Source organism: Orcinus orca, chromosome 4, assembly GCF_937001465.1.
Source record: "Orcinus orca chromosome 4, mOrcOrc1.1, whole genome shotgun sequence".
In the NCBI taxonomy this organism is placed as follows: Eukaryota; Metazoa; Chordata; class Mammalia; order Artiodactyla; family Delphinidae; genus Orcinus; species Orcinus orca.
This window is the reverse complement of record NC_064562.1, coordinates 42,533,470-42,558,816: the sequence shown is the minus strand read 5'-3', so window position 1 is coordinate 42,558,816 and position 25,347 is coordinate 42,533,470. Positions and strand designations below refer to the sequence as shown.

At 39.0% G+C, this 25,347-nt stretch overlaps 1 protein-coding gene across 3 annotated transcripts; it reads left to right on the top strand.

Moving 5' to 3' along the window:
- Positions 1-1,857: 1,857 nt before the first annotated feature.
- THAP9 (THAP domain containing 9) lies at positions 1,858-24,389 on the top strand. 3 transcript variants are annotated; one of them, XM_033410004.2, is made up of 6 exons: positions 1,963-2,094; positions 4,411-4,505; positions 8,659-8,854; positions 10,838-11,141; positions 13,138-13,288; positions 20,664-24,389. In XM_033410004.2, exons 3-6 carry the CDS (start codon positions 8,711-8,713, stop codon positions 22,642-22,644), a joined length of 2,580 nt encoding a protein of 859 aa, XP_033265895.1. In that variant the 5' UTR covers positions 1,963-2,094; positions 4,411-4,505; positions 8,659-8,710; the 3' UTR covers positions 22,645-24,389. The 3 variants fall into 3 exon arrangements, with proteins under 3 accessions (XP_004282217.1, XP_033265896.1, XP_033265895.1); XM_004282169.4 differs by lacking the exon at positions 4,411-4,505 and having other exon boundaries at positions 1,858-2,094; XM_033410005.2 differs by lacking the exons at positions 4,411-4,505; positions 8,659-8,854 and having other exon boundaries at positions 1,956-2,094.
- The last annotated feature ends 958 nt before the right edge of the window (positions 24,390-25,347 follow it).

Below are 25,347 nucleotides of genomic sequence, written 5' to 3'. Positions count from 1 at the left end.
ATAGGCAAATCTACACAGACGAAGATTAGTGGTTTCCAGGGACTGGAGGAGGGAAGATGTAAGCAGTGACTGCTAATGAAAAGGGAGTCTCTTTTTGGGGTGATGAAAATGTTCTAAAATTGATTGTGGTGATGGTGGCACAACTCATGATACACTAAGACCCATCGAATTGTGCACTTTAAATGGCTTAATTGTATGGCATATGCATTATATCTCAATAAAACTCTTGCCAAAAAAAATAAGGCAACCAATTTTTAATTGAAAACTTATTTATTTCTATTTACCCTTATTCAGGATTTAATTGGTTGAGTGCTAAAAAAGCTTCTAATAGTCTAACCAGCTGACAGTGATTTAAATCCAGGTCCTACCCTTTGCACATCTTACAGCCAAGTTAAGTACATCCCCCATGAACCAATTTCCCCCATTCATGTACTATCCTTAGACCTTGTGATTTTTAACAAAACTACATAAGCAAAAGCTATGTTAATTTCATTCAAATAAGATATAAGCATATTATAATGGAAAGCAATCGTGAATAAGTAATACCTTGAGATGAATCTTTTTGGCTAGAGTCTGGATAAAGTAAACAAAAAGGGAAAAAAAACAATCTTGCTTGGAAATGTCTGACTCATTCTTGCCAGCTGGAGATAGAAACAAAAAAGTTAGGAACATTTCTGTTTCCTAAAATAGGCCTCTACAGTTAAGCAGGAAAGATGCCACATAATATATACTAAGGACCTCTTCAAAGATACAAAATAAAAACTATGTCCTACCTTGGCCGCATTTTGTTTCCTCTATGAAAACTTAAATCTTATACTGTAAACATAAAGAGCTTAACGAAGACATCGTTCTAAGATCTTCTCACCCTGAAAGCTATCCAGGATGCCCCACACCCCAACCAAAACCATTTCATTGGCCCTCTCTCCTGCCCCTCCTAGCACTGCTATTGATGAGTCCAAACTAGACCGTGCGCTTACCCCCAAACCCTGAGGACCTTCTTACCTTATTCCCTTCTTAATTCCCCCATTGCGGCAAAGGATCTTGCAGGAAAGAGTCAGTTGAACTGAAAGTCGACTTATCTTGGTATTACATTCTCATTCAAGCTCCTCTGAGGTCACATACCTAACAGTCAACCATATCAATAGCCCCTACATTATCTCTGCATCAGAGAACTACAAAATAAAAGGCAAGGGGCTTCCCTGGTGGCACAGTGGTTAAGAATCCACCTGCCAATACAAGAGACATGGGTTTGAGCCCTGGTCCGGGAAGATCCCACATGCCCTGGAGCAGCTAAGCCCGTGCGCCACAGCTACTGAAGCCCACGCACCTAGAGCCCGCGCTCTGCAAGGAAGAGTAGCCCCCCACCCTCTGCAACTAGAGAAAGCCTGCGCGCAGCAACTAAGACCCAATGCAGCCAAAAATAAATAAATAAATTTATAAGAAAATAAAATGCAAGGAAATGACATGCCTCCCAGTAAATCATTTATTCGGGGTCCAATTTTGTCTTCAATATTTCTAAGGCGCTGCGTTTACCCCTCTCTCTCCTGTCCCTCCCGTCACATCCTCCCGTCACTTTCAGAGCTCGCACCTGGAGACCCATCGGCATGCCACTGGATTCGCCTCAACTTTGGTCCTGCCTCGCCCCTTCGCATTCTCTCGCTGGGACTCACAAGAAGCGCGATGGCACTGGATTTAACCAGAGAGCACGGACGAAAAGGAGCCCACGCTAGCTAAATCCAGTAACCACCCTCCAATAAGCGGGGAGGGGCGGCCCAATGCGCGTCTTAATGCCCCTGGCCTTTCCGATTGGCTGCTGTGACACGACGTGGTCTGTGATTGGCCACAGAGACTGCCGCAGGGCCCCCGGAGAGAAAGGTTGGGAACCCTGCGCCTTAAGAGCCCGCTTTTCTCGACAAATAAAGGTCATAGACACAGTGTCTGCAGGCGGAGCTAACTTTATGAGGATTCATGCTGTCGCGGGAACACCGACGGTGGAGTCCCACGTAGCAAGAAGATGACCCGAAGTTGCTCGGCAGTGGGCTGCAGCACCCGGGATACCGTGCTGAGCCGGGAGCGCGGCCTCTCCTTCCACCAGTGCGTGAGAGCAGCCTCCGCGCTAATTCCCAGCACGGCGAGGCGGGAGGCAGGGCTGGCTGGGACGGGGCGGGTGGGGCGCCATGCCATCGGCGTGGCGTGGCGTGACGTGACGTGCATAGCGTGGGGGCGGAGGAGGGAATTGGGCAACTTTGAGGGCTAACGCTTTTCCTCGTCTTCCTGCTCAGTGTTTGCTTCCAAAGTGCTTGCTTTCTCCATTAGCTTTTAGCAGGGGTTACTCGAAAGGAGTCTTGCTTCCTTTCGGGAGACCGGAAGGGAAGGAAGTTTAGAAGAACTGCTGAAGGCGTGCGCTTTCATTAGAGTGTGTGGCTTGCTCAGGAGCATGAGTACAGATCAGTTTGTTATGGAACTGAACTGGAGTCCCCTTTCCCACCGCGCAGGAAAGCCACTTTACTGACTCCAGGTTGTAGTGAAGGAAAGTCCAGTGGTGATTGCAGGGTGCCAAGCAAGGAGAATGGGCAGCCGGTGCCGAAAAGTCCCGAACTCCCTGATGGCTTTTAGGACTTTTAAAAGCAACATTTGGGGTGAGGGCTGCAGGCATTTGGGGTGAGGGCTGCAGGGTGCATGACATTCTGATTGAATGGGGGGTAAGGTAACAGTCTGGTGTTTAGAGGATGTGAATCATTGGCCTTATGGTTCTAGCCAGTCTGAGGTCTAAGTACTTGTGGTCAGCAGGTAGTCATCATCCTCCACCAGGTTGAGGGGTTAGTTTTTGCAGAACTACCCAAAGATATGCCATCAGATTGTTTTGTATATCCCTTGAGGAGGAACTAGGACTCTATTTATCACTGAACTATTGTTCAGGCTATCTGGCTTAACTGCTTCCCCCCTACCCCCTACCCATTCCCTAACTCCCCTAACTTCCCTAATTAGTCGTTGCTTGGGTCCACTCTTTGGAACTCAGGGAAGGCCTAGGAGACTGAATATTTTTGGGTTTTGTTTGTTTGTTTTTTTGACACAAAATGGGAGACACAGAGGGCTTTTGTACCCAGGAGGGCCCTGAAGGGACCTGCTCAGTTTCAGATTTTCACCAGTACTGTCATTACCAGTTGTTCAGTATCATTAGCCCAGCTCTGCAAGCCTGGTCCGACTCTGGCTGTAACTGGTTATGCAAGGAAATTATATTTGGCACAAGAGTGGGGTTTATTTTCAGACCGATCTAATTTGAACCCACATCTGTGGTGTAGTCTAGTAAAGGTCATTGAGATCAATGAGAAGTGGAAAAGTGCATAGAATAGATACTCACAGACAAAAAGAAATGTACAGTGTTTTTTTAAAGTGGTAGCCTATTAAGGCAATATGAGGGGTAGAGAGTCAAACCCCTGACAAAGGACTTTTATGAAAAAATCAAAAAGAGCTGTGTGGGACAAGTGGTATTTGAGTTGGACCTTGAACCTTACCTAGATTGGAGAGTGGGGCGGAAGGAATATAGCATTTAAATAGGAATAACATGGAAAAATATAAAGGGATGGAAAGTGAAGATGTAATGTAGAAGAGTGGGAAAAGTAACTTGGAGACAAATTATCTAAAAAAATTTAACATGTCAAGTTAAGTAGTTTCAACTATATATGGTAGGCCATTTGTAGTATTGCTTAGTTTAAGTAGGGCTGCTTCCTCCACCTAAGCTGTTATAATTGTATCCTTTCTTCTCTGGGATTTGTTTCCATCAATTAGTTCCTGTCCTCTTTTTATTGTAAATTGCTCTACTGGTTACTTGCCTAAAAACACTGAACATGTTCACATGACTTCCACTTTTAAACACAGACACACAGACTCTTGAACCTTTGTGCACCTCTACACTACCCTCCCCTTCCATTTATAACCAAGTTCCTCAAAACAGAAGCATACACCTATTTCCCTAAGTCCTGTTGCCTTTTCACCCTACTGTAGCCAGATGTCTATCACCACTATAATGAAACAGCACTAACTGAGGGTCATTGGTAATCTTGCCAAATCTAAATAAGCGCTTGTAAATCTTTCTCTTGACCTCTTTTAACCTTCAGTCATATCGACCCCTCCTTGAAACTCTCATCTCCCATAGCTGTACTGACACTCTCTCCCTCGTTCTCTCCCTTTTCTTTAATTTCTTTCGCAACTTTTTGCTGCTCTGTTTTTCCTGTGCCTTTTTCTTAGTTTCTTTAAATAGGGAAGAACTGGCTTATTGCTTTTATTTGTTTTATATGTTGAGAACCACAGTAAGACCTGCTTAATTAAAAAAAAAAGTGATGCATTTATTACAGTAGTCTGCTATGATTCTTCCAGCCTGATTTCTTCCCCATTCATTCCATTTTCTAGATTTCTGGAAATGATTTTCCTAAAAATGCAAATTTTATCATGCTGGTTCCCTGAAGGAAGGATTTTAATCCCTTGGGCTCTTCAGTGCCTACAAGGTAGAGTCCAGGCTCCTCTGTGAATCCTTTCCTCATACACCTTTCTTCCAATCTGAAATATATTTCTATTATTTTATAATCCATATGTGCGGAATTAAACACACGGAATCGTCTGTCTTCTTGACACCTAGGAAGTTGTAAGCAAGGCAGGAAAGAATAGAGACAGGAAAAGGAGTTAGAATACTATGGTGTTAGTTCTGGTGACAAGGTAATATTGATCTGAAGTAAGGGCTCAGCAAAAAGGTAATCTGAGAAGGAGAGAATTAGTCAACTTGCTGTTGCCTGAAGCCTCCATCTTCAAGCTATGTGATCCTGGAGCTCTTTCCATAAAAAACAAAATAAAACAAAAACAAAGAACCTGAATACATGCCTCTGATATATGGATAGTGATTTATAATAATTTATAAATTTATATATGAAGTGATATACTAATATATATTATGAAACACAAAAATTAGAAGATGAGGCAAAGAGTTATAAAAATGAATTCTAATAATTTCTTCAACTCTCAATAGATGAGTGTAGACTTCTGTGGTGGCCATTGACCTGAAGGATGGATCAAAGGCTTATGTAAGGCATACAAGACCTTTTGTGATCTGACCTCTAGCTACCTCCCATCTATAACTACTCCCAGCTACCTCTGCACTCTCCTTTCAAGCCTCCGAATTAGTTTACTTTTCCAAGCTTTATCAGCCAGAAAGTTCCAAGTAATCATTTCATACCTCTGTGTCTTTTGCATCTGCTTGGAGTGGCCACTCTGCATGGCAAACTCCTATTGACTCTTCAGCTCTAGCTCAGATACTATGTCCTCTGAAGCCTTTCCCAGCATCCCCAGCACCATCACCACAGTCGTGAAAGAGGTTGTAAGGACATAAGCAAGGCGCTGTGGTTGAAAAGCCTGAATCAAAATGACTCACAAGTGTGGAAACTGTTACTATGAGAATATTGGTGCTCTGTCAAACACATAAATGGCTAAATACAAAGTGGGACTGGCAAGTTAAAATTTAAAGTGTCCCTTTGATTCATTCCCTTTTTGTAGGTATAAAAAGATTAAGAAATTCAATTTATTTCATAACCAAGGAATTTATGCATGATCATTTGGAAGAGTTTTTGCCTTAATTGTTGTAATGACTTCTATTTTTAAACTTCTATTTATACATAACAAACACCTATTACCCATCACTAGGAATAAGCAGATGTTAACATGTTTGCTTTTGTTCTGTTTAGAAGAGACTTAAGTTATAGGTATAGTTGAAGCCTTGCCCCTCAATCATTTCTCTCCCTCCCTAGATGTAACCACAGTAGAATTGGTTTTGTTAGCCACTTTTCTGGAAAATATTTGACGTGCAGGATACAAGAAGTAAATCTCTGCTAATAGCATAAAAAAGACATAGTCGATAGGAGGAAGAAAATGGATTCTGTATTACAGTGTAAGCCATTTCATTACTGTGTATATGAGATGGTGATGGATTTGGGATTTTTCTTCTGCCAGAGGTGGTTTTAGACTAGGGAGACATGAATTCCAGTTTTAATTGACTATTTACTGGTAGCTAAACTTGGCTGCTCCAGTCTTGGTTTCATCTTCTGTAAAAGGATAAAAACCTGTCTTGCAGAGTTTTTTAAGACCAAAACTAAGTCTTTAAAATATATATATAGCACAAGGTAAATGCTTTAAAAGTGGTATCAATTGTTAATACCAATTTAATTTTGTCCAGAACGCAAATTAGTCAGTCATGCTGGTTAGACTGCAGTATTTACCAACCCTTTTCATGTCTTTTTGAAAATTGGAAATATTTGTTTAATACTTTGGGGCACACCTACAAAGCAGTTTGGGACTAGCTTGATGTAACTACTTCAAGGGCTCCAGGTGGCCCAGGTCCACTCCATGGGCTAAGGGGATTGATAACTGTACTGAGCAGGCATGCCAGTTGGGAAGCTTTGCATCAGAGAATCAGGCTGGTAATGTAACTTGGTGGACTAGTCAACTTTTGATGGTCCCTTGCATGGTTAGAGACTACACCCAGTCTAGAAATGTGGCCTCACAAACACGTGCCATCAGTTAAGAAAAGAGTCCAGTGAAAACAGAAAGGTGTGCCTCATCTTTATTGGAAAAATAATTCTCTGTACATTCTCTCTTGATCAAGTAGCATCATCTTCCTGGAACAATAGAATAAAAAGTTCCGAAAGTGGAATTAGTTGTTCCTAAGAAAGAACAAACCTTGGATAGTACTTTACCATTTACAAAGTGCTTTTGAACGCATCTGTATCCTCAGGTACTCTTACTATCGCCCTGGAGGAGGCTGACAGATTGAGAGATGTATCTAATACTACATGGCTAGTAAAAGGGAATTGAGACTTAGAGGTTTACCAATTCAGTGTTCTTTCTCAAGGTGATTGAGAGAGTATCTCAGAATTAAGTTTTATCATAACTGTCATATCATTTCCCTAACAAGTAGCTAAGGAAATTAAAATTTTCACCAGTTTCATTTCTAACAACTATGTGTTTTAAAGCCTGAGTTAAAATATATAAAAGTCATAGGCTACCTATAGATCTACCTCCAAAATAAATCAAAGAAGAGGGTGCAGGGAATTCCTGGTAGTCCAGTGGTTAGGACTCCGTGCTTTCACTGCTGAGGGGCCGGGTTCAGTCCCTGGTTGGGGAACTAACATCCCACAAGCCACACAGCGTGGCCCAGAAAAAGGAAGGAGAAGAGGGGACAAATTTCTGAGGGTCAGGAATTGAGGAGTGGATAAGGTGGATGTTACGGAGTATCTCATAAGATTGCAGTCAAAATGTTAGCCAAGACTGCAGTCATTTGAAGCCTTGACGGAGACTGAAGGATCTACTTTCAGAAAGGCTCCCTCACATGGCCTTTGGCCGGAGAACTCAAGTTTCTTGCCAAGTGGACTCTCCTTAGGGCTCCTTATGACATGGCAGGTAACTTCCCCCAGAGAAAAACCATTCAACAGAGAGAGCAAGGACAGATCCTCAGTGCTTTTTATGATCTTGTTTAATGCCCACTATCACGTCTGCTTTTTTATATTCCTTAGAAGCAAATTACTAACCCCAGCCCACACTCAAGGGGAGGGGAATTAGGTTCCACTCCTTGAAAGGAGGAGTACTGAAGAATTTGTGGACATCGTTTAAAATTGACATAGAGCTTCCCTGGTGGTGCAGTGGTTAAGAATCCACCTGCCAGTGCAGGGGACATGGGTTTGAGCCCTGGGCCGGGAAGATCCCACATGCCACGAAACAACTAAGCCCGTGCGCCACAACTTCTGAGCCTACGCTCTAGAGCCCGCGAGCCACAACTACTGAAGCCCGCGCGCCTAGAGCCTGTGCTCCACAACAAGAGAAGCCACTGCAATGAGAAGTCCGCACCCCGCCACAAAGAGTAGCCCCCGCTCACCGCAACTGGAGAAAGCCCGCGCGCAGAAACAAAGACCCCATGCAGCCAAAAATAAATAATTAATTAAAAAAGAAATTGACACAGGAAAGGAAAGACACACATATTAAATTTGAGCAGATTCTGTTAAGTGTAGGCTATGAAGATAGAATGTGCAGGGTGTTTAATAGGAGAATTGTCCACATACAAATTGAAACAGATGAGATCACTTAGATATTGAGCTTTTGGATTTAAATTTATTTTATTTCAGTAAATTTAAAAAAGCACGTGGGCTTTCTCTAGTTGCGGCGAGCGGGTCTACTTTTCGTTGCAGTGCGTGGGCTTCTCGTTGCGGCGGCTTCTCGTTGCGGCGGCTTCTCGTTGCGGAGGCTTCTCGTTGCGGAGGCTTCTCGTTGCGGAGGCTTCTCGTTGCGGAGCACCGGCTCCAGGCGTGCGCGGGCTCAGTAGTTGTGGCTCGTGGGCTTAGTTGCTCCACGGCATGTGAGATCTTCCTGGACCAGGGCTTGAAACTGTGTATCCCGCATTGGCAGGCAGATTCTTAACCACTGTGCCACCAGGGAAGCCGGAGCTTTTGTATTTAAAAAGTCAAAGAACTTTGAAAAATGAAATCAGATCAAGTGAATTAAACTTTAACTGGACTTAATGTTTATGTAAAGCAGTTAAATAATAAATCGGTTTATATAATAAATACTACTGTAGTATTACTATATTTTCATGTTAATGGAATTTTAATATGATTGCTGTAGATTTCCAACTGATACCATTCAGCGCTCAAAATGGATCAGGGCTGTTAATCGTATGGACCCCAGAAGCAAAAAGATTTGGATTCCAGGACCAGGTGCTATGCTATGTTCCAAACACTTTCAAGAAAGTGACTTTGAGTCATATGGCATAAGAAGAAAGCTGAAAAAAGGAGCTGTGCCTTCTGTTTCTCTATACAAGGTATTTAAATCTAGGTGTAAACAAAATTAAATTTTACAGAGCCTTTACAAATCAAGACAGCTCACATTACAGCTAGATTTTACAGAGATAAACACAAAACCAAAAACCTAGGACTTAAATCCTATAATACACTTTAAATGCCTAGAAAATTAGTTTTTTTAAAAAATATATATGTAATATTAGTAATTGTGCTTTGGAGCTTTTTAAAAAATAAAAATAAAGCATATATGGGACTTCCCTGTCGGCCCAGTTGTTAAGACTGCGCTTCCAATGCAGTGGGTGTGGGTTCCATCCCTGGTCGGGGAACTAAGATTCTGCATGCCATGTGGTGCAGCCAAAAAAGTAAATAAATAAAATGTATAAATGTAAACCATATGTCTAGATATACATAAAGGTTACTAAACTGATCACAAAAATCAACTAGTAGATATAAACAGCTTTAGAATGCAGGCTTTTGTTTAAGTATGAGACAGTTTTCACAATACTTTGAAATTATCTACCCCCTCCTTTTTTTGGCTGTCCCCAAAAATGTTACTGATCTTGACCAAAAACATACCTAATTGTTAGCATTGATACAGAAAGAGGTATACGGAAAATAGAAGACTTTCTATGAGTCAGTCATCAGTATTGGTGTTACAGTCTTATGTTTCTTTTGATTGCTTTTATTTTATCCCAGTCACCAGTATTGGCGTTACATTCTTATGTTTCTTTTGATTATTTTTATTTTATCCTTTTACCCCTTAGCCACATGCTCATATATGACTCAATCACTGTCTGCAGTCTGCAAATAGTCATCCAACTGTTCTATCCTTACTCTACCCTCACCTTCCTCTTATTCATTGGAGTCTCCTTCTTTCGGTATTGTTTTACCTTATTCCCTCTTTCAAAAGAATATTGTTGGTATCAAATCCAAACTCATAAGTTCGAAGAGCTTTCTGTTAATTGATTTGTGCATCTCTAACTGCCCTGAATTCTCTTTTTGAACCACATATACTTACCCTCTGTATATATGATAAATTGACTTGCTTTTATGCTTTCGTTTAAAATCAATAATAGTTACAATTTATTGGGACCTACAGTGGTCCAGGCACTGCACTAGGCGATTTACGTAAAGTATCTTATTGTATCCTTAAAACAACTCTGTATTATTATCCACATTTTATAAGTGAGAAGATAAAGGATTATAGATGTTAAGTCACAGCTAACAAGTGAGGGGAGCCAGGAGTGTTAATTCCAAAGCCCATGCTCTGTCCTGTGCCTTCCTGTTTGTGCAAATAACTTCCCTGTCCCCTCCATTAAACCATGTTATTACTCCTTCAAAGAACAACTCAAGGGGCTTCCCTGGTGGCGCAGTGGTTGAGAATCTGCCTGCTAGTGCAGGGGACACGGGTTCGAGCCCTGGTCTGGGAGGATCCCACATGCCGCGGAGCAGCTGGGCCCGTGAGCCACAACTGCTGCGTCTGCGTGTCTGGAGCCTGTGCTCCGCAACAAGAGAGGCCGTGATAGTGACAGGCTCGCACACCGCGATGAAGAGTGGCCCACACTTGCCACAACTAGAGAAAGCCCTCACACAGAAACGAAGACCCAACACAGCAAAAATAAATTAATTAATTAATAAACTCCTACCTGCAACATCTTCTTTAACAAAAGAAAAAAGAAAAAGAACAACTCAAAACTCCTGTGAAACCTTCCCAAATTACCACCACCTTTCTCTAGTTACTTTAATCATTTCGGAAACTTTCAGCATCATGTTACTATTTCTGTATAGAAGCCAAAAAAAACAAAAACGAAAACAAAAATCCCAAAACTTGTTTACATTATCCCAGAGATCATATATTTTAAAAAGTCAGAGATTATGACCTTTTCTTTCATAACTAACTCTCCACAGCAACCAGGTGAGTGCTTTGTATTCAGTGGTATTTTTATAGATAGTCATTGTGTGATAATTTCTAAAATAAACTTCACTTTCTATTTGTGTCATAGGTTCTCCAAGGTGTACACCTTAAAGGTAAAGCAAGACAGAAAATCCTAAAACAGCCACTTCCTGATAATTCTCAAGAGGTTGCTACTGAGGACCATAACTACAGTCTAAAGAGACCTCTCACAATAGGAGCAGAGAAATTGGCTGAGGTGCAACAGATGCTACAAGTGTCCCGAAAAAGACTTGCTTCCGCAAAAAACTACAGGATGATCAAGAAGAGAAAGGGCTTAAGATTAATTGATGCACTTGTAGAAGAGAAGCTACTTTCAGAGGAAACAGAGTGTCTGCTACGAGCACAATTTTCCGGTATCCTCCCTAATGACCTGTAATACTTACAATGTAGCTCTTAATTTTTCTGAAATATCATTACATATTTATTTTGTATTGCCAATGGAAATATGCTTTTAGCTGAGAAGTGAAAAGTCTCTAGCATAAGCAAGAAGAATGAAAAATAATCACCAAAATCCTTTTATGATTTTACAATTTTAAAAGTAATATGTTTGGGCTTCCCTGGTGGCGCAGTGGTTGAGAGTCCGCCTGCAGATGCAGGGGACGCGGGTTCGTGCCCCGGTCCGGGAAGATCCCACATGCTGTGGAGTGGCTGGGCCCGTGAGCCATGGCCGTTGGGTCTGCGCGTCCGGAGCCTGTGCTTCGCAACGGGAGAGGCCGCAACAGTGAGAGGCCCGCGTACCACAAAAAAAAAAAAAAAAAAGGTAAAAGTAATATGTTTATTACAGGAGAAGCAAAGAAATGTATAAATAATAAAAATAACACATAATCCTACTACCCAGAAATGAGATCATATGGTTTATACCATATATTGTACTTTTCACTTTTTTTTTTTTTTTTAATAAATTTATTTATTTTTGGCTGTGTTGGGTCTTAGTTTCTGTGCGAGGGCTTTCTCTAGTTGCAGCGAGTGGGGGCCACTCTTCATCGCGGTGCGCAGGCCTCTCACTGTCGCGGCTTCTCTTGTTGCAGAGTCCAGGCTCCAGACGCGCAGGCTCAGTAGCTGTGGCGCACAGGCTTAGTTGCTCTGCGGCATGTGGGATCTTCCCAGACCAGGGCTCGAACCCGTGTCCCCTGCATTGGCAGGCAGATTCTCAACCACTGCGCCACCAGGGAAGCCCTGTACTTTTCACTTTCTAAAAATATTAAAAAATTTTTTTTTTAATTTATTTATTTATTATTTATTTTTTTGGGCTGCTTCGGGTCTTAGTTGCGGCACATGGGCTCCTCGTTGTGGCACTCAGGCTTCTCTAGTTGTGGCATGCGGGCTCTCTAATTGTGGTGCGTGGGCTTAGTTGCCCTGTGGCATGTGGGATCTTAGTTCCCCAACCAGGGATCAAACCGGCATCCCCTGCATTGAAGGATGGATGCTTAACCACTGGACTACCAGGGAAGTCCCTACTTTTCACTTTTTATAATCACACACTTGTCACTGCAAATTCTTTGTAAACAATTTTAACTGCTAGATAATTTATCACTAAAGTCTTTTTTTGCAGTGAGTTGAACTAGATAATTTGCAAAATCCCTTTGAGTTTGAAAATTGTGTTAAGTCTCCAAATTTTTTTCTGTAATACTCTATAGAGTATATATATGTTCATTGAAAGACTACCTAGTCTTCTTTGTGAACCAGGATATTTGAAGAGGGGCAAAGTAAGAATTGCCAACTTACTCTCTGATGAAAGCAGCAGAGATTTTGGATTTGCATTCTGGTAAAAGAAGCATGTCCTTTTCTAGACAAGAGTAGGTATCTCCAATGGAAGAGAGTATTTTGTGTTTTTCCAAGAGGGGAATATAGGTTATAAATAGGGGTCTGCACCAGGAACAGAGGTTTTTTTTTTTTCTCTCAGTGGTAGGGAAGATTGTTCATTCTGAATAGTTCCCTATCCCCCAAAATATTTCTTGTGTCTAATTTTCACTCTCAGATAAATGATGACCAGGGAACAAACTAAAACTGATAAATGTCCTCATAATCCAGAGACTTAATTTATCCATTTATTTCATTTTCTTCCCTGTTCCTCTAAAAATCTCCACTCAGGCTGCCAGTGAATAGTAAAACATAACGACTGAAGTTGACACATTTTTCGTCCCTCTTTGTAGTGAAATGATCCAAGATGAACAGGATAAATTGGTTAACAGTCTCTAAGATTGGATAGTAACCTCTGAACAAACTCAGTTAAAATGTAACTATTTGAATTTTGGTGCTTATCACATTTTATATCCAAATGCTATGGTCTATGCCTGAAAATGTTACTGTACACATTTTTCATCACAAAGAATAAATTTATTTTAACAGATTTTAAGTGGGAGTTGTATAACTGGAGAGAAACAGCTGAGTACTCCACAGAAATGAAGCAATTTGCGTGTACACTCTACTTGTGCAGTAGCAAAGTCTATGATTATGTAAGAAAGATACTTAAACTGCCTCATTCTTCTATCCTCAGAACGTAAGTGAATTACATTTTAGATATTAAATAAAATAAACATTTTGTTCTGTCACTGTAGTTTATACATTAATGCTATTAGTATTCATACTCTCCTTTTGTCCACTTTCTCTTTTTAAAAACTTCTAGGTGGTATTTGCATGTTATCACAGTCGATATTTCACCCACAGAATGAAGACATATAGGCTGACAATTTTTTTTGCATCTTTCAGTTGGTAGAAACACTCTGGGTGGTAAAATCTAAATCTTGAAATATTGGAATTTCTCAGACACTTCAGTAGTTTTAATATGTGACTAATCTAGAAAATCGAGAACAACTGATTGGTATCTAGGTTGATACCATTGGTTTGAGGCAAAGATCAAAAATCTGAATTTTTCCTAAGCACTGTAGTTGGTGCCAATGCAGGCTGTCCAGAGACCAGATTATGAAAAATAATTTTTTAGAATTTATGGTCAAAATACATAGCTATATTTATATTCTCTTAGTGGGAAGCAAATAACAGTGACTTTTATAGTAATGCCTTATAAATTTAATACTCAATTTTTACTGTTTTTTTATCACAGGATTTACAGATTCTTTTATTTCTATTTATTTACTTATTTGACTTAAATGACAGAAATGTATTATTGCCTCACAGTTCTGGAAGCTAGAAGTCCAAAATCAAGGTGCTGGCAGGGTTAGTTCCTTCCGAGGGCTGTGAAGTAAGGGTCTGTCCCATGCCTCTCTCCTTGGCTTGTAGATGGTGGTCCTTCTCCCTGTGTTTCTTCACATCGTCTTCCATTATCCATGTATGTTTCTGTGTCCAAATTTCCTCTTTTTATGAGGACACAAGTCATGTTGGATTAGGGTGTGCCCTAATGACCTCATTTTAACTTGATTACCTCTGTAAAGACCCTATCTCCAAATAAGATAACACTCTGAGGTACTGGAGATTAGGACTATGATATATCTTTTTTGAGGGACACAAGTCAACCCATACCAGTCACTTTCCTGCTGCCCAAGCCTCCCATTACCCATAGACTTCTTCCTGTGGCTCAGTGAGCTTCTGTGATGTGATGTGGCTCCTGCTGGACTCTGCGGCTCATCTCCTGCCTCTCTCCCTGCCCTCTTAGATTCCACGTTCCTATTGTAAGGCATTTCTTGCTGCTTCCTTCCCTTCGAGACTTACTAGTCCATCTGCCTGAAATGCCCATTCTCCCTGTTAGTCCTGGAGATTGGTCCTCACCCTTCAGGCTCAGATTAGATATCACATCCTTTCTGAATCCTGGCCTGCCATTCTTCCGATTCTGGACTAGGTACCCTCTTGTGCACATAATGTGGAACTGAATCTTAGTACTTAACACTGTCTTCCCCGCTAGACTGTGAGCTGCCCAAGTATGAGGTCTGTGTCTGGTTCTTTGTTACACCTCCTGCCCTGGAGGGGTGCCTGGAACACAATGGTCTCTTGATAAATATTTGTGGAATGAAAGGATGCCTGGATGGTTGTTTAGGATTTTGAACAGATGTAAAGAAGAATTGCATTGGACCTCAAATCGCTGCCTAAGAGCAGCACTTCATTTAATCCACTGCTATTGGGGCAGAGGCCGCCCAGGAATGGCAGGAGCCTTCTCTCCTGGAAGGTGCTTCTTGGTTTCTTATTGCTTCAACTTTAAAACAGACTCATAGGGGCTCTGGGCTGGAGAAACTCCTAGAGATCACGTAGTCCAACCCCCTCTTTTTTTTTTTTTGCGGTACGCGGGCCTCTCAGTGTTGTGGCCTCTCCTGTTGTGGAGCACACGCTCCGGACGCGCAGGCTCAGTGGCCATGGCTCATGGGCCCAGCCGCTCCGCGGCATGTGGGATCTTCCCGGACCGGGGCACGAACCCGTGTCCCCTGCATCGGCAGGCGGACTCTCAACCACTGCGCCACCAGGGAAGCCCCAACCCCCTCATTTTAAAGAAGGGGGACACTGAGGCTTGGTGGGAGGCAGGACCTTGTTATTATGAGGGTTCTTTTTTTTCCCACTTGGGGGGAAACTTCTCTTCTTTTAAATTGAGATGTAATTGACACATAACATTATGTTAGTTTCAGGTATACAATGTAATTATGCGTTTGATATTTGCATTCGATATTTGTATATATTGCAAAATGACCACCAAGATAAGTCTAGTTAATATCCATCACACACATAGTTACAAATTTTATGTGTCTGTGATGAGAACTTTGAAGATCTACTCTCTTAGCAACTTTCAGATATAGGTACAGTATTATCAGCTATAGTCACCATGATGTACATCACATCCCCTTTAAAAAAAAACATGAATGAGAATTTTCCTCCACACATACTATTAACATAATACTACTACTAACAAATTTAGAAATGAGAGAAAAAGGAGGAAAATTCATTAATTGTTCCTCTAGGTTATATGTAAACAATTACTATTAACATAGGGAATTTTCTTCCAGTCTTTTTTCTGTGCTTAGATTTACTAGTTTTTTACATAGTTATGATCTTGAATAGCTGCAGAATATCAGGTAGTCGTACCCTACTTAACTTTGGCATTCTCCAACTATTGGACATTTATATTGTTTTTATTTTTTGGTTGTAACTGCTGTTTTGTATATTGAGATGAACATTTGTGTATAGGCTGATTCACTCTCTTCCATATGTGATTTTACCATTTAGGCCAGATATTACACTTATTTATAAACGTCTACTTTCTGGTAAGCAGGGGACATTTTTATAGACACTATGTTGCTATCACTTCCACGTGTTTTTTAGTCAAGTCCTCTCCTTTGCACTGGTTTTAAAGCATTAGTTACTGATTTTACACTACAGTTTATGTGAGACATTCCATACGACTTCTCATCTCCCCCCCACCCCGTCCCCCATGGTTTTCTTCATTTCTATAGTTCTGCATCAACTCCTGAATTAAGTCTTCTCTGGTAATTCCAGCTCACACTGATCTTTTTTCTCTTCATGTCATTTTTCATTTTGTAACCTTTGCTGTGTCATTATTTTGATTTACAATTTTAGTACTCAAAGCGTTGCTTATTTCTTTGGATACTTTGTCTGAAACTAAGTTACCTTGTTTAATGTGATAGTAATACATGCTTAGTATAAAACATTGAAACAATATGTAAGTATATAAATACCAGAAAGTGAAAAATATTTATAATACTTCCATTCCCCTAATCCCACAAAATAACCAGTTAGCAATTTGGTATGTATTCTCCCAGACTTTAAAAAAAAACTATCCATCACCCAAATTTTGTTTTCATGGCCATCTATTATTCCAGCATATTAGAAATACCTAGATTTTATACTGAGAAATCTGAATGGTCAAAATTTTTTATTTGATTACATTTCCCTTCATTTCCCCTGTTTATATCTATTTTCAGCACATCTGTGCTTAAGTATTAGATGTCTAATCATATTGAATATTCATTTATTCAAGAAACATTTATTGATCATGAGCAGCCAGTGAGACAGGAGGAAAACCAGGAGATTGTGATGGCCTAGAAGCCAAGTGTAGAAAGTATCTCAAGGAGATAGTATTGCACTGTGTCAAATGCTGCTGGAGATCAAGTAAGATGAGGACAGTCAATTGACCATTGGATTTTGCAAGATGGAGACATCAGTGATGACCTTGATAAAAGCAGTTGCAGTACAGTGATGGAGAGATAAGCCTGGCTGAAGTGGAATCAAGAGATACTGGAAGGCAAAGAAGCAGAGACAGTGATTATGGACTCTCTCAAGGAGTTTTGCTGTGAAAGGAGAAGAGAAATGTGTCCGTAAGTGGAAGGAACATAAATGGAGGGGAGGATATTTGATGAGATAGCAGATGCTGCACCTTGTTTGCCTGCTCATGGGAGTGATCTAGTGCAGATAAGAAAATCAGTGATGCACAACAGAAAGGATAACTGCAGGAGGGCAACATCCAACACTGCTGTGGAGGGAGGTCTGGCCTTAATTAGGAGCAGGGACAAATCATGCGTCGAAACAGGAAAAAGAGAGAGATACAGATGCAACAGGTTAACAGATTTGGTGGTAAGAAAATGAGTGTTTATTGAATTGCTTCTATTTTCTCAGTGACATGAAGTTAATAGCTAAGAGTTGGGGAAGGAAGCATTAGAAGTCTGGGAGAAAGGAGAAAATATGAATAGTTGTTTTTTCCCTCCATGGTAATGGAGAAACAATTGTATGGATGACAGACCAAGCCAGACTTACATTTTAAAAAACCCTTGATTCAGTTAGATAGGTACCTCACTCACTCATTTCTAACTACTATTTCTTCAGTTCTTAGCTACTATCAGTCACCTCCCTAATTTTCTCTGTACTGAAGTTGGATCCTTTTTCAGTTCTCCCTTGAATTCTTTATGTCCAGAACCTTCCCACGGCTCTGCTTCTTATAATTCCAGAGCTTTGGGTCTTTAAGGTAGTTTGTTTTCACAACTCCTTTGAAATAATGTCATAGCACACTCAGCTTTCCTAATTATAATAGTGATACATTTAGTATGATCTTAGTAGATTTTTTCTGTTTCTAATTTAATTTTCTATTTTGGTATTCATTGCAGTTTAGTAAATTAGCTCCCTGTATAGGTGAGTTGATGTGAGAGCTTCAGAAATAACCAAGACAGTGGGAGGAGCTAATAGTCTTAAAAAAGAACACCCAGCTCAGCATTATGGCTCTTCAGCACAATATTTTTCCTAAGCAGAGCTTTGAGCTACCCAAGTGACTCCCTCTAATTATTCCATAACTAAGCTAATGTTTAATTTAAAATATATTGATGAGTATGTCAATTATAATTGGTATAAACTGTCTGAAGGACAATTTGGGAATGTGAATTATATTTAAATTGACTCAATTATGTGCACCTGCGGCCCAAAACTTCTTTAAAAGTTGAGTTCATTTATTCTAATACATGCATAAGTAAAGTTACCCCTGCATCCTACTCCTAGGAATTGCATAAATGACATAGATATGTATAAGTGTATGTGTGCCCACAAACACACATTGTGTTGCTCTTTGTATTGTTTAAAAATTAGAAACAACCTAAGTGTCCTTCAATACAGGTTGGTTCAATTATTTATGCTTTAGTTTTACTATGTGTACACTTAAAATATTGCTGTAGGTCAGTAGTTAAGAACATGCAAAAGTATGTCTATAACATTACTATAGTAAAGAAAAATAGGTTCAGTATAATTTTTGAAAATTATATCTAGTTATGTATACATAAAGAGATCTGGAAGAATGTCCCTGAAATATTAAGTGATTTTTAAAAAATATCTATTTATTTATTTATTGGAGTGTAGCTGATTTACAATGCTATATTGTTTCAGGTGTACAGGAAGGTGATTTAGATATACATATATATATTCTTTTTGGGATTCTTTTCCATTTTCAGTTATTACAAGATATTGAATATAGTTCCCTGTGCTATACAATAGGCCCTTGTTGTTTCTCTATTTTATATATAGTGGTGTGTATCTGCTAATCCCAAATTCCTAATTTATCCCTCCGGGCCCCCACCCCGTGCCACCCCTTTGGTAACCATGCGTTTGTTTTCTATGTCTTTGAGTCTATTTTTGTTTTGTAAATAAGTTCATGTATTAACAGTGATTTTTACTTTTTTGCACTTTACTATATTCTTTCAGTATTTTAAAAAATGGATGTGTCATTTTATACAATCAGAAAAAGTTTTTTTTCATTTTGAGTGGGGGAAAAAAGTTGGTTTGAGAGAGAAATCAGTCACTTCCCTACAACACTAAAAACTTGGTTTGAGTGTTTCTACTCTCAGTTTTAAAAACTTAAAAAGAAAAAATCAACAAGTCCACATATTTTTCTGCCTGAGAAACATCATTCTAGTAGTTGTGGATATTAAGATACCATTTAATTTTCATTTAAAAAGCAAGCTCACCGGAACATAAGCTTTTTTAACCTATTTAAACTAGAACTTTTACCTTGAAGCATTAAGTAGTTTCATTAGATACTTACTGCACATGTAACACATTTAGCATCTTTAGTGTTCGAGAATCCTACTGCAAAAGAATAAATTTTAAACAACTGATTAAAATTTGGTGACACACTTGAAAAGGCTTTTCAATGTACTAGTGGGCTGTAGCACCCTGGTGGAGAGCCACTATTCTGTTTTCTCATTGTCTTATTATTTTGCCCTGTTTTTAAATATAAACAACTGATTAATACTTTTGTCTCCTAAATAGTCAGAGTATGTCTTTTGCATTCTGTAACTGTGTTTTTCAGATCTGTTAGTGCATCTTGAAATCAATTTAGTGGGTCATAAGTGGCATTAAATTTTGTATATACATTTATATACACACGTATATTTGTACCTGGCATATAGTAAGGGTAGCTTGTGTTCATGAAACTTCTTGGTTGCAGCAAAATATTTGGAAAGCCCTGTCCTGAAATACTTCTGGAAGTACATTAAAATTTCTATTAAATAGAGATGGCTGTCCAGGAAGAAACCTTGGCAGCCTGGAATATAGCCCCAAAATCAGAAATTCAACCTTAAAAAAAAAAGTCATTTGAGTTATAAAAGTAAACTTCAGTGAAGATGAACACTTCAGTCTACCTCAGAATCCATTTAGTCTTATTTTAGACAATTATTAAACTTGGCTACTTCCTTTCCTGATCTATAACAAATTAGAAAGTGTAAATTAGAACTGAGTGAAAAGAATTCTGTTAGTGACAGACACTAACAGAAATAGAAAAGAATAATCAGCAGTTTGGGAGGATCAAAGAAATACTATGAAAGAACTCCTAAGATAAAGATAATAGTGTAGGTACTTTGGATAGGAGCAAACAGATGCAGACACTCTATTGCCCCAAAGGGCATAATTCGAAGAGCAGTGAGAAAAAGCACTGAACAAGGGCCTCAGGAAAGCTGGTTTTCACATTTGTGCATGACTAGCAGCACAACATGGGCCAGGCAACTTAACCTCTCCCTCTTCCTCCCAGTTTCCTCATCTATAAAATGGGGTAGATGTACTAGCTGTTCTCAGTTTCCTTCCCCCTCAACAGTTTTCTCATCTCAGTGAATGTACAGGTAAGACTGGTTTATGATCTAAATTACAAACACATCAATGAGAACAAACTGGGTAATTGATTTTTATTAAGAAGTGAGTAAGAAGTTAAAAATGTTGTGGTATGTTTGCATCTTCAGTTGCTATTCTGTGTTTCTAAGTTTCTCTATTATCTATTTTATCATAACTATGAATATATGCTTGAAATGTTGATAGAATTTGGCTACTATACTTGGCTTTATTTCAACAGCGATTTGAGGCTACTTTAGTAGAAAATGCCATTTAAGGCATTTTCCCTTTTTTAATTTCTTCATTTTTGTTTTATGTTTTTCATTTTTTACATTTTCTAGATGGCTGTCCAAATGCAAACCCGGTCCAGGTTTCAGCAGCAACGTTTTTTCTTTTCTTCAACGAAAAGTAGAGAATGGAGACCAGCTATATCAGTATTGTTCACTGATAATAAAAGGTATATCTCTCAAGCAACAACTTCAGTGGGACCCCAGCAGTCACCATTTGCTAGGGTTTATGGACTTTGGTCTTGGCAAACTTGATGCTGATGAAACGCCACTTGCCTCAGAAACTATTTTGCTTATGGCAGTGGGTATTTCTGGTCACTGGAGGACACCTCTTGGTTATTTTTTTGTAAACAGGGCGTCTGGATATTTGCAAGCTCAGCTGCTTCGTCTGACAATTGGCAAACTGAGTGACATAGGGATCACAGTTCTAGCTGTCACGTCTGATGCTACAGCTCACAGTGTTCAGATGGCAAAAGCATTGGGGATACATCTTGATGGAGACAACATGAAGTGTACATTTCAGCATCCTTCATCTTCTAGTCAACAGATTGCATACTTCTTTGATTCTTGCCACTTGCTTAGATTAATAAGAAATGCATTTCAGAATTTTCAAAGCATTCAGTTCATTAATGGCACAGCACACTGGCAGCACCTTGTGGGGTTAGCAGCACTAGAGGAACAGGAATTATCAAATATGGAGAGAATCCCAAGAAAACTTGCAAATTTGAAGAACCACATACTGAAAATGAATTGTGCTGCCCAACTCTTCAGTGAGAGCGTGGCCAGCGCGTTAGAATGTTTGCTGTCATTAGGCCTGCCTCCTTTTCAAAACTGTATTGGTACCATCCAGTTCTTACGCTTAATTAACAATCTGTTTGACATCTTTAATAGTAGGAACTATTATGGAAAGGGACTTAAAGGACCTCTATTACCCGAAACTTTTAATAAAATCAACCATGTGTTAATTGAAGCCAAGACTATTTTTGTTACGTTATCTGACATTAGCAATAATCAAATAATTAAAGGTAAGCGAAAACTGGGATTCCTGGGATTTTTGCTTAATGCTGAGAGCTTAAAATGGCTCTACCAAAATTACGTTTCCCCAAAAGTCATGCCTTTTCCATATCTTCTGACTTACAAATTCAGTCAAGATCATCTGGAATTATTTCTAAAGATGCTTAGACAGGTATTGGTAACCAGTTCTAACCCTACCTGCATGGCATTCCAGAAAGCTTACCATAATTTGGAGACCAGATACAGATTACAAGATGAGGTTTTTCTAGGTGAAGTAAGCATCCTTGACATTTCAGTTGCTCGAAGGACGGACTTGGCCCTTTGGACAGTTCAGCGTCAGTATGGTATCAGCGTTATAAAGACTCTTTTTCGCAAAGAGGATGTTTGCCAAGACTGGTCTGACTGTTCGCTAAGTGAGGCATTACTAGACCTGTCAGATCATAGGCAAAATCTTACCTGGTGTGCTGGTTATATTGCAAATAAGTTATCAGCTCTTTTAACATGTGAGGACTGCATCAGTGCACTATATGCATCAGATCTCAAATCCTCTAAAATTGGATCACTGTTATGTGTTAAAAAGGAAAATGGCTTGCATTTCCCTTCAGAAAGTTTGTGCCGAGTCATAGATATTTGTGAGCGAGTCGTAAGAACCCATTCAAGGATGGCAGTTTATGAACTACTACTTCCTAAACAGAGGGAATTTTATCTTCAGCAAAAAATATTACATGAGCTTTCCGGGCATATTTATCTTTTTGTAGATTTAGATAAGCATCTCTTTGATGGAGAAGTGTGTGCCATCAATCACTTTGTAAAGTTACTAAAGGACATCATAATCTGTTTCTTAAAGGTCAGAGCTAAAGGTGTAACTCAGTACCCTTTAAAACACCATTCAGAAAGAACTGAAACGAAAACTTTGTCAAGGAAACACTGGTCATCTTTACAGAATTACAAATGTTCAAGTTTTGCTAATACCAATAAATACAGGCATTTGCTAAGGAACGACGGCTGTCTGTTCAAATGAAGGACCTAAAATATATTAAAATTTTTATTAAAAACAATTGGTCAACATTTACTTTAAAATTCAACTTACTATATTTTTCAAATTGACCATTCTGCAGAGTGGACAAGTTTGTGGTTCCGACTTAGGAATTTCTATCATGCGTATTATCAAATCTGCTCGGACTTTGGTGGAGCTTGCAAGCATTTCAGAGTTACCCAAAATGTAGAAAGCAGTAAGTCAGTCAGTAGGAACAGACTAGCCAACAGGTGCTGTCTTTGAATTTACTGTTATACGACTGAGTAATCTGACTGGACATACTTCGAAAACAAGGGAGAATAATGACGAGGAGTCACCAAAACATCGACCCTTTTTATAAAGACTACATTCCCTAAAAGAGCTTTGGTTTTCAGCTCTTAAGAATGTTAACACTAAAAAAAAAGAAAAAAAATAGAATGCCTACCAAACCTTGAATATAATCTTTACTTACACATGAAAATTAGGCTAAATTAAACATCAAACACCACCACCATCAAAATCCTTTTGCTGGGGTACCCTAAAATAGAAATCATTATGCTTTATCAGGCAGAAGGTAAACACGAGCCATGAGATGATTCCTTGTGCTGCAACCAAGCTGGGAAATGTTGTCTGGGGAATACATAGGAGATGTAATCTTCACAGTCCATTGTCTCTGGACTTCAAAATACTACTTTCAAGTAATAAAATAGAGTGGATACTTACTTGACTCCTGTTGGAGGAGCGCAGTGCTCATCAGAGAATGAAAAGAAGCCCTTATTTCAACTTCTCTTTCTGAAGAGGAAAATAATGAAACATATTTTCAGTGTTGAATAATGGCATTTCATAGCATGTGATTAATAAATTGGAAAAAGATGGTCAGTTGAGTCAATGAGAGTGAAAAAATTTGTCTTAATTACATAATGAGTTTTTTCAGAAATTTAGCTTAAATAATCTGAAGACGGAAACATACTAAGAACGATATTCTCCATTCTCTAATACCCAGATCTGAAACGATAAATAGAAAAACATTTGTTTCACAAATGGGAGTATTTTAATGGAAAAAGAAGAAACAAGCACATTTTTCGCCTGTGTATGTAAAATATCTACTCTTATTGTCATTGAGTGAATGTTCACAAAGTACAGTTAATATGAAAACTTAAAGTTGTAAAAGACTAATGAGTAGGTGAAAGTTTAGTTTTATTAGTTGAAATTCCCCTTAAATAGTGTATTTTGATATATTTCTGCTGGTTCTACCTCAAACAACGGCTTCAATTCTGAAATGTAACCAGAGTTGTACTGTACTACATTTTATAAGGGGCTATTGCTGAGAAGTCTAAATATTGTGGGTTTTGTTTTGTTTGCAATAGAATGAGTTTAGATGCGCTGGGATAAATCTTATTTAAAGGAAGCCTGTTTATAGATCACCACCTTTATCTTATTGCTTATATGAATCCAAGTTTTGTACTTGATCTTTACTTAAAATTAGGTTCATATCTGTAGCGTCTTATGTTCTTTGCTGTTACATTTCACTCACGTCCTATATATTCTGTAATTTCTTAAAATAGTGTTTTGCGCTGTTTAAGTGCTGGATAAATTGGACAAACTTTGAAGACAAGAATCTTTCCATCACTGCCATTAGCACAGTTAATTGCTCTTGCCCTAGTGAAGTGGTACAAGTGTGATGTCAGATTTACTTGGTATGATATGCTTGACAGTGAAATTTTTTAAATAAATTATTTGTTCATATTTGATTAGGGTAATTTAGTTTACAATTTCTACTCAGCACCCTTGTTCTTTTTTTTTTTTTTCCCCCTTCGGAGAAAACAAACATTCCTTTCAGAAATTTATTCTTCTTACTTTCAACAAATAGTGCTGGATATGCACATGCAAAGATGTTAACTCTAAATGGAACAAAGACCCAAATGTAAGAGGTACAACTGTAAAACTCTTAGAATAAAATAGAGTATATCTTGGAGACTTGGATTAGGCAATAGTTTCTTAGGTATGACACCAAAAGCACAAGCAAAACAAAATAAATTGTAGTGCAGCAAAATTAAAAACTTGTGCTTCAAAGGACACCATCAACAAAGTGAAAGACAACACACAGAAAATTTTTGCAAATCATATATCTGATAAAGGACTTGTATCTAGAGTATACAAAGAACAATAATAAAGGACAAATAACCCTAATTTTTAAATGGGTAAAAAATATGAATAGTTATTCTTCAAAGGAGATACACAAATGGCCTGTAATACATGAGTATGTGCTCAATAAAATTAGCCGTCTGGGAAATGCAAAACAAAACCACAGTGACATGTCACATCACACCCACTAGGATGGCTGTAATAAAAACGACAGGTAACAAGTGTTGGCAAGAATGTCGATAAACTGGAACCCTCATACAATGTTGGTGGGAATGCACACTTTGGAAAACAGCCTGGCAGTTCTTCAAAAGGTTAGTTAAATGTAGAATTGCCATGTGACCCAGCAGTTCTACCAAGGGGCATACACCCAAGAGAAATGTACAAATTTCATAGCAGCATTATAATAGCTAAAAAATGTCCAACTGATGAATGGGTAAATAAAAAATGTGTTGTACCCATACAGTGGGTCACATGGTAAGTGTATGTTTTACTTTATAACACACTGCCTGAACTGTTTTTTTTGCAAAGTGATGTACCACCATGCAGTACTTCAACCAGTTATGT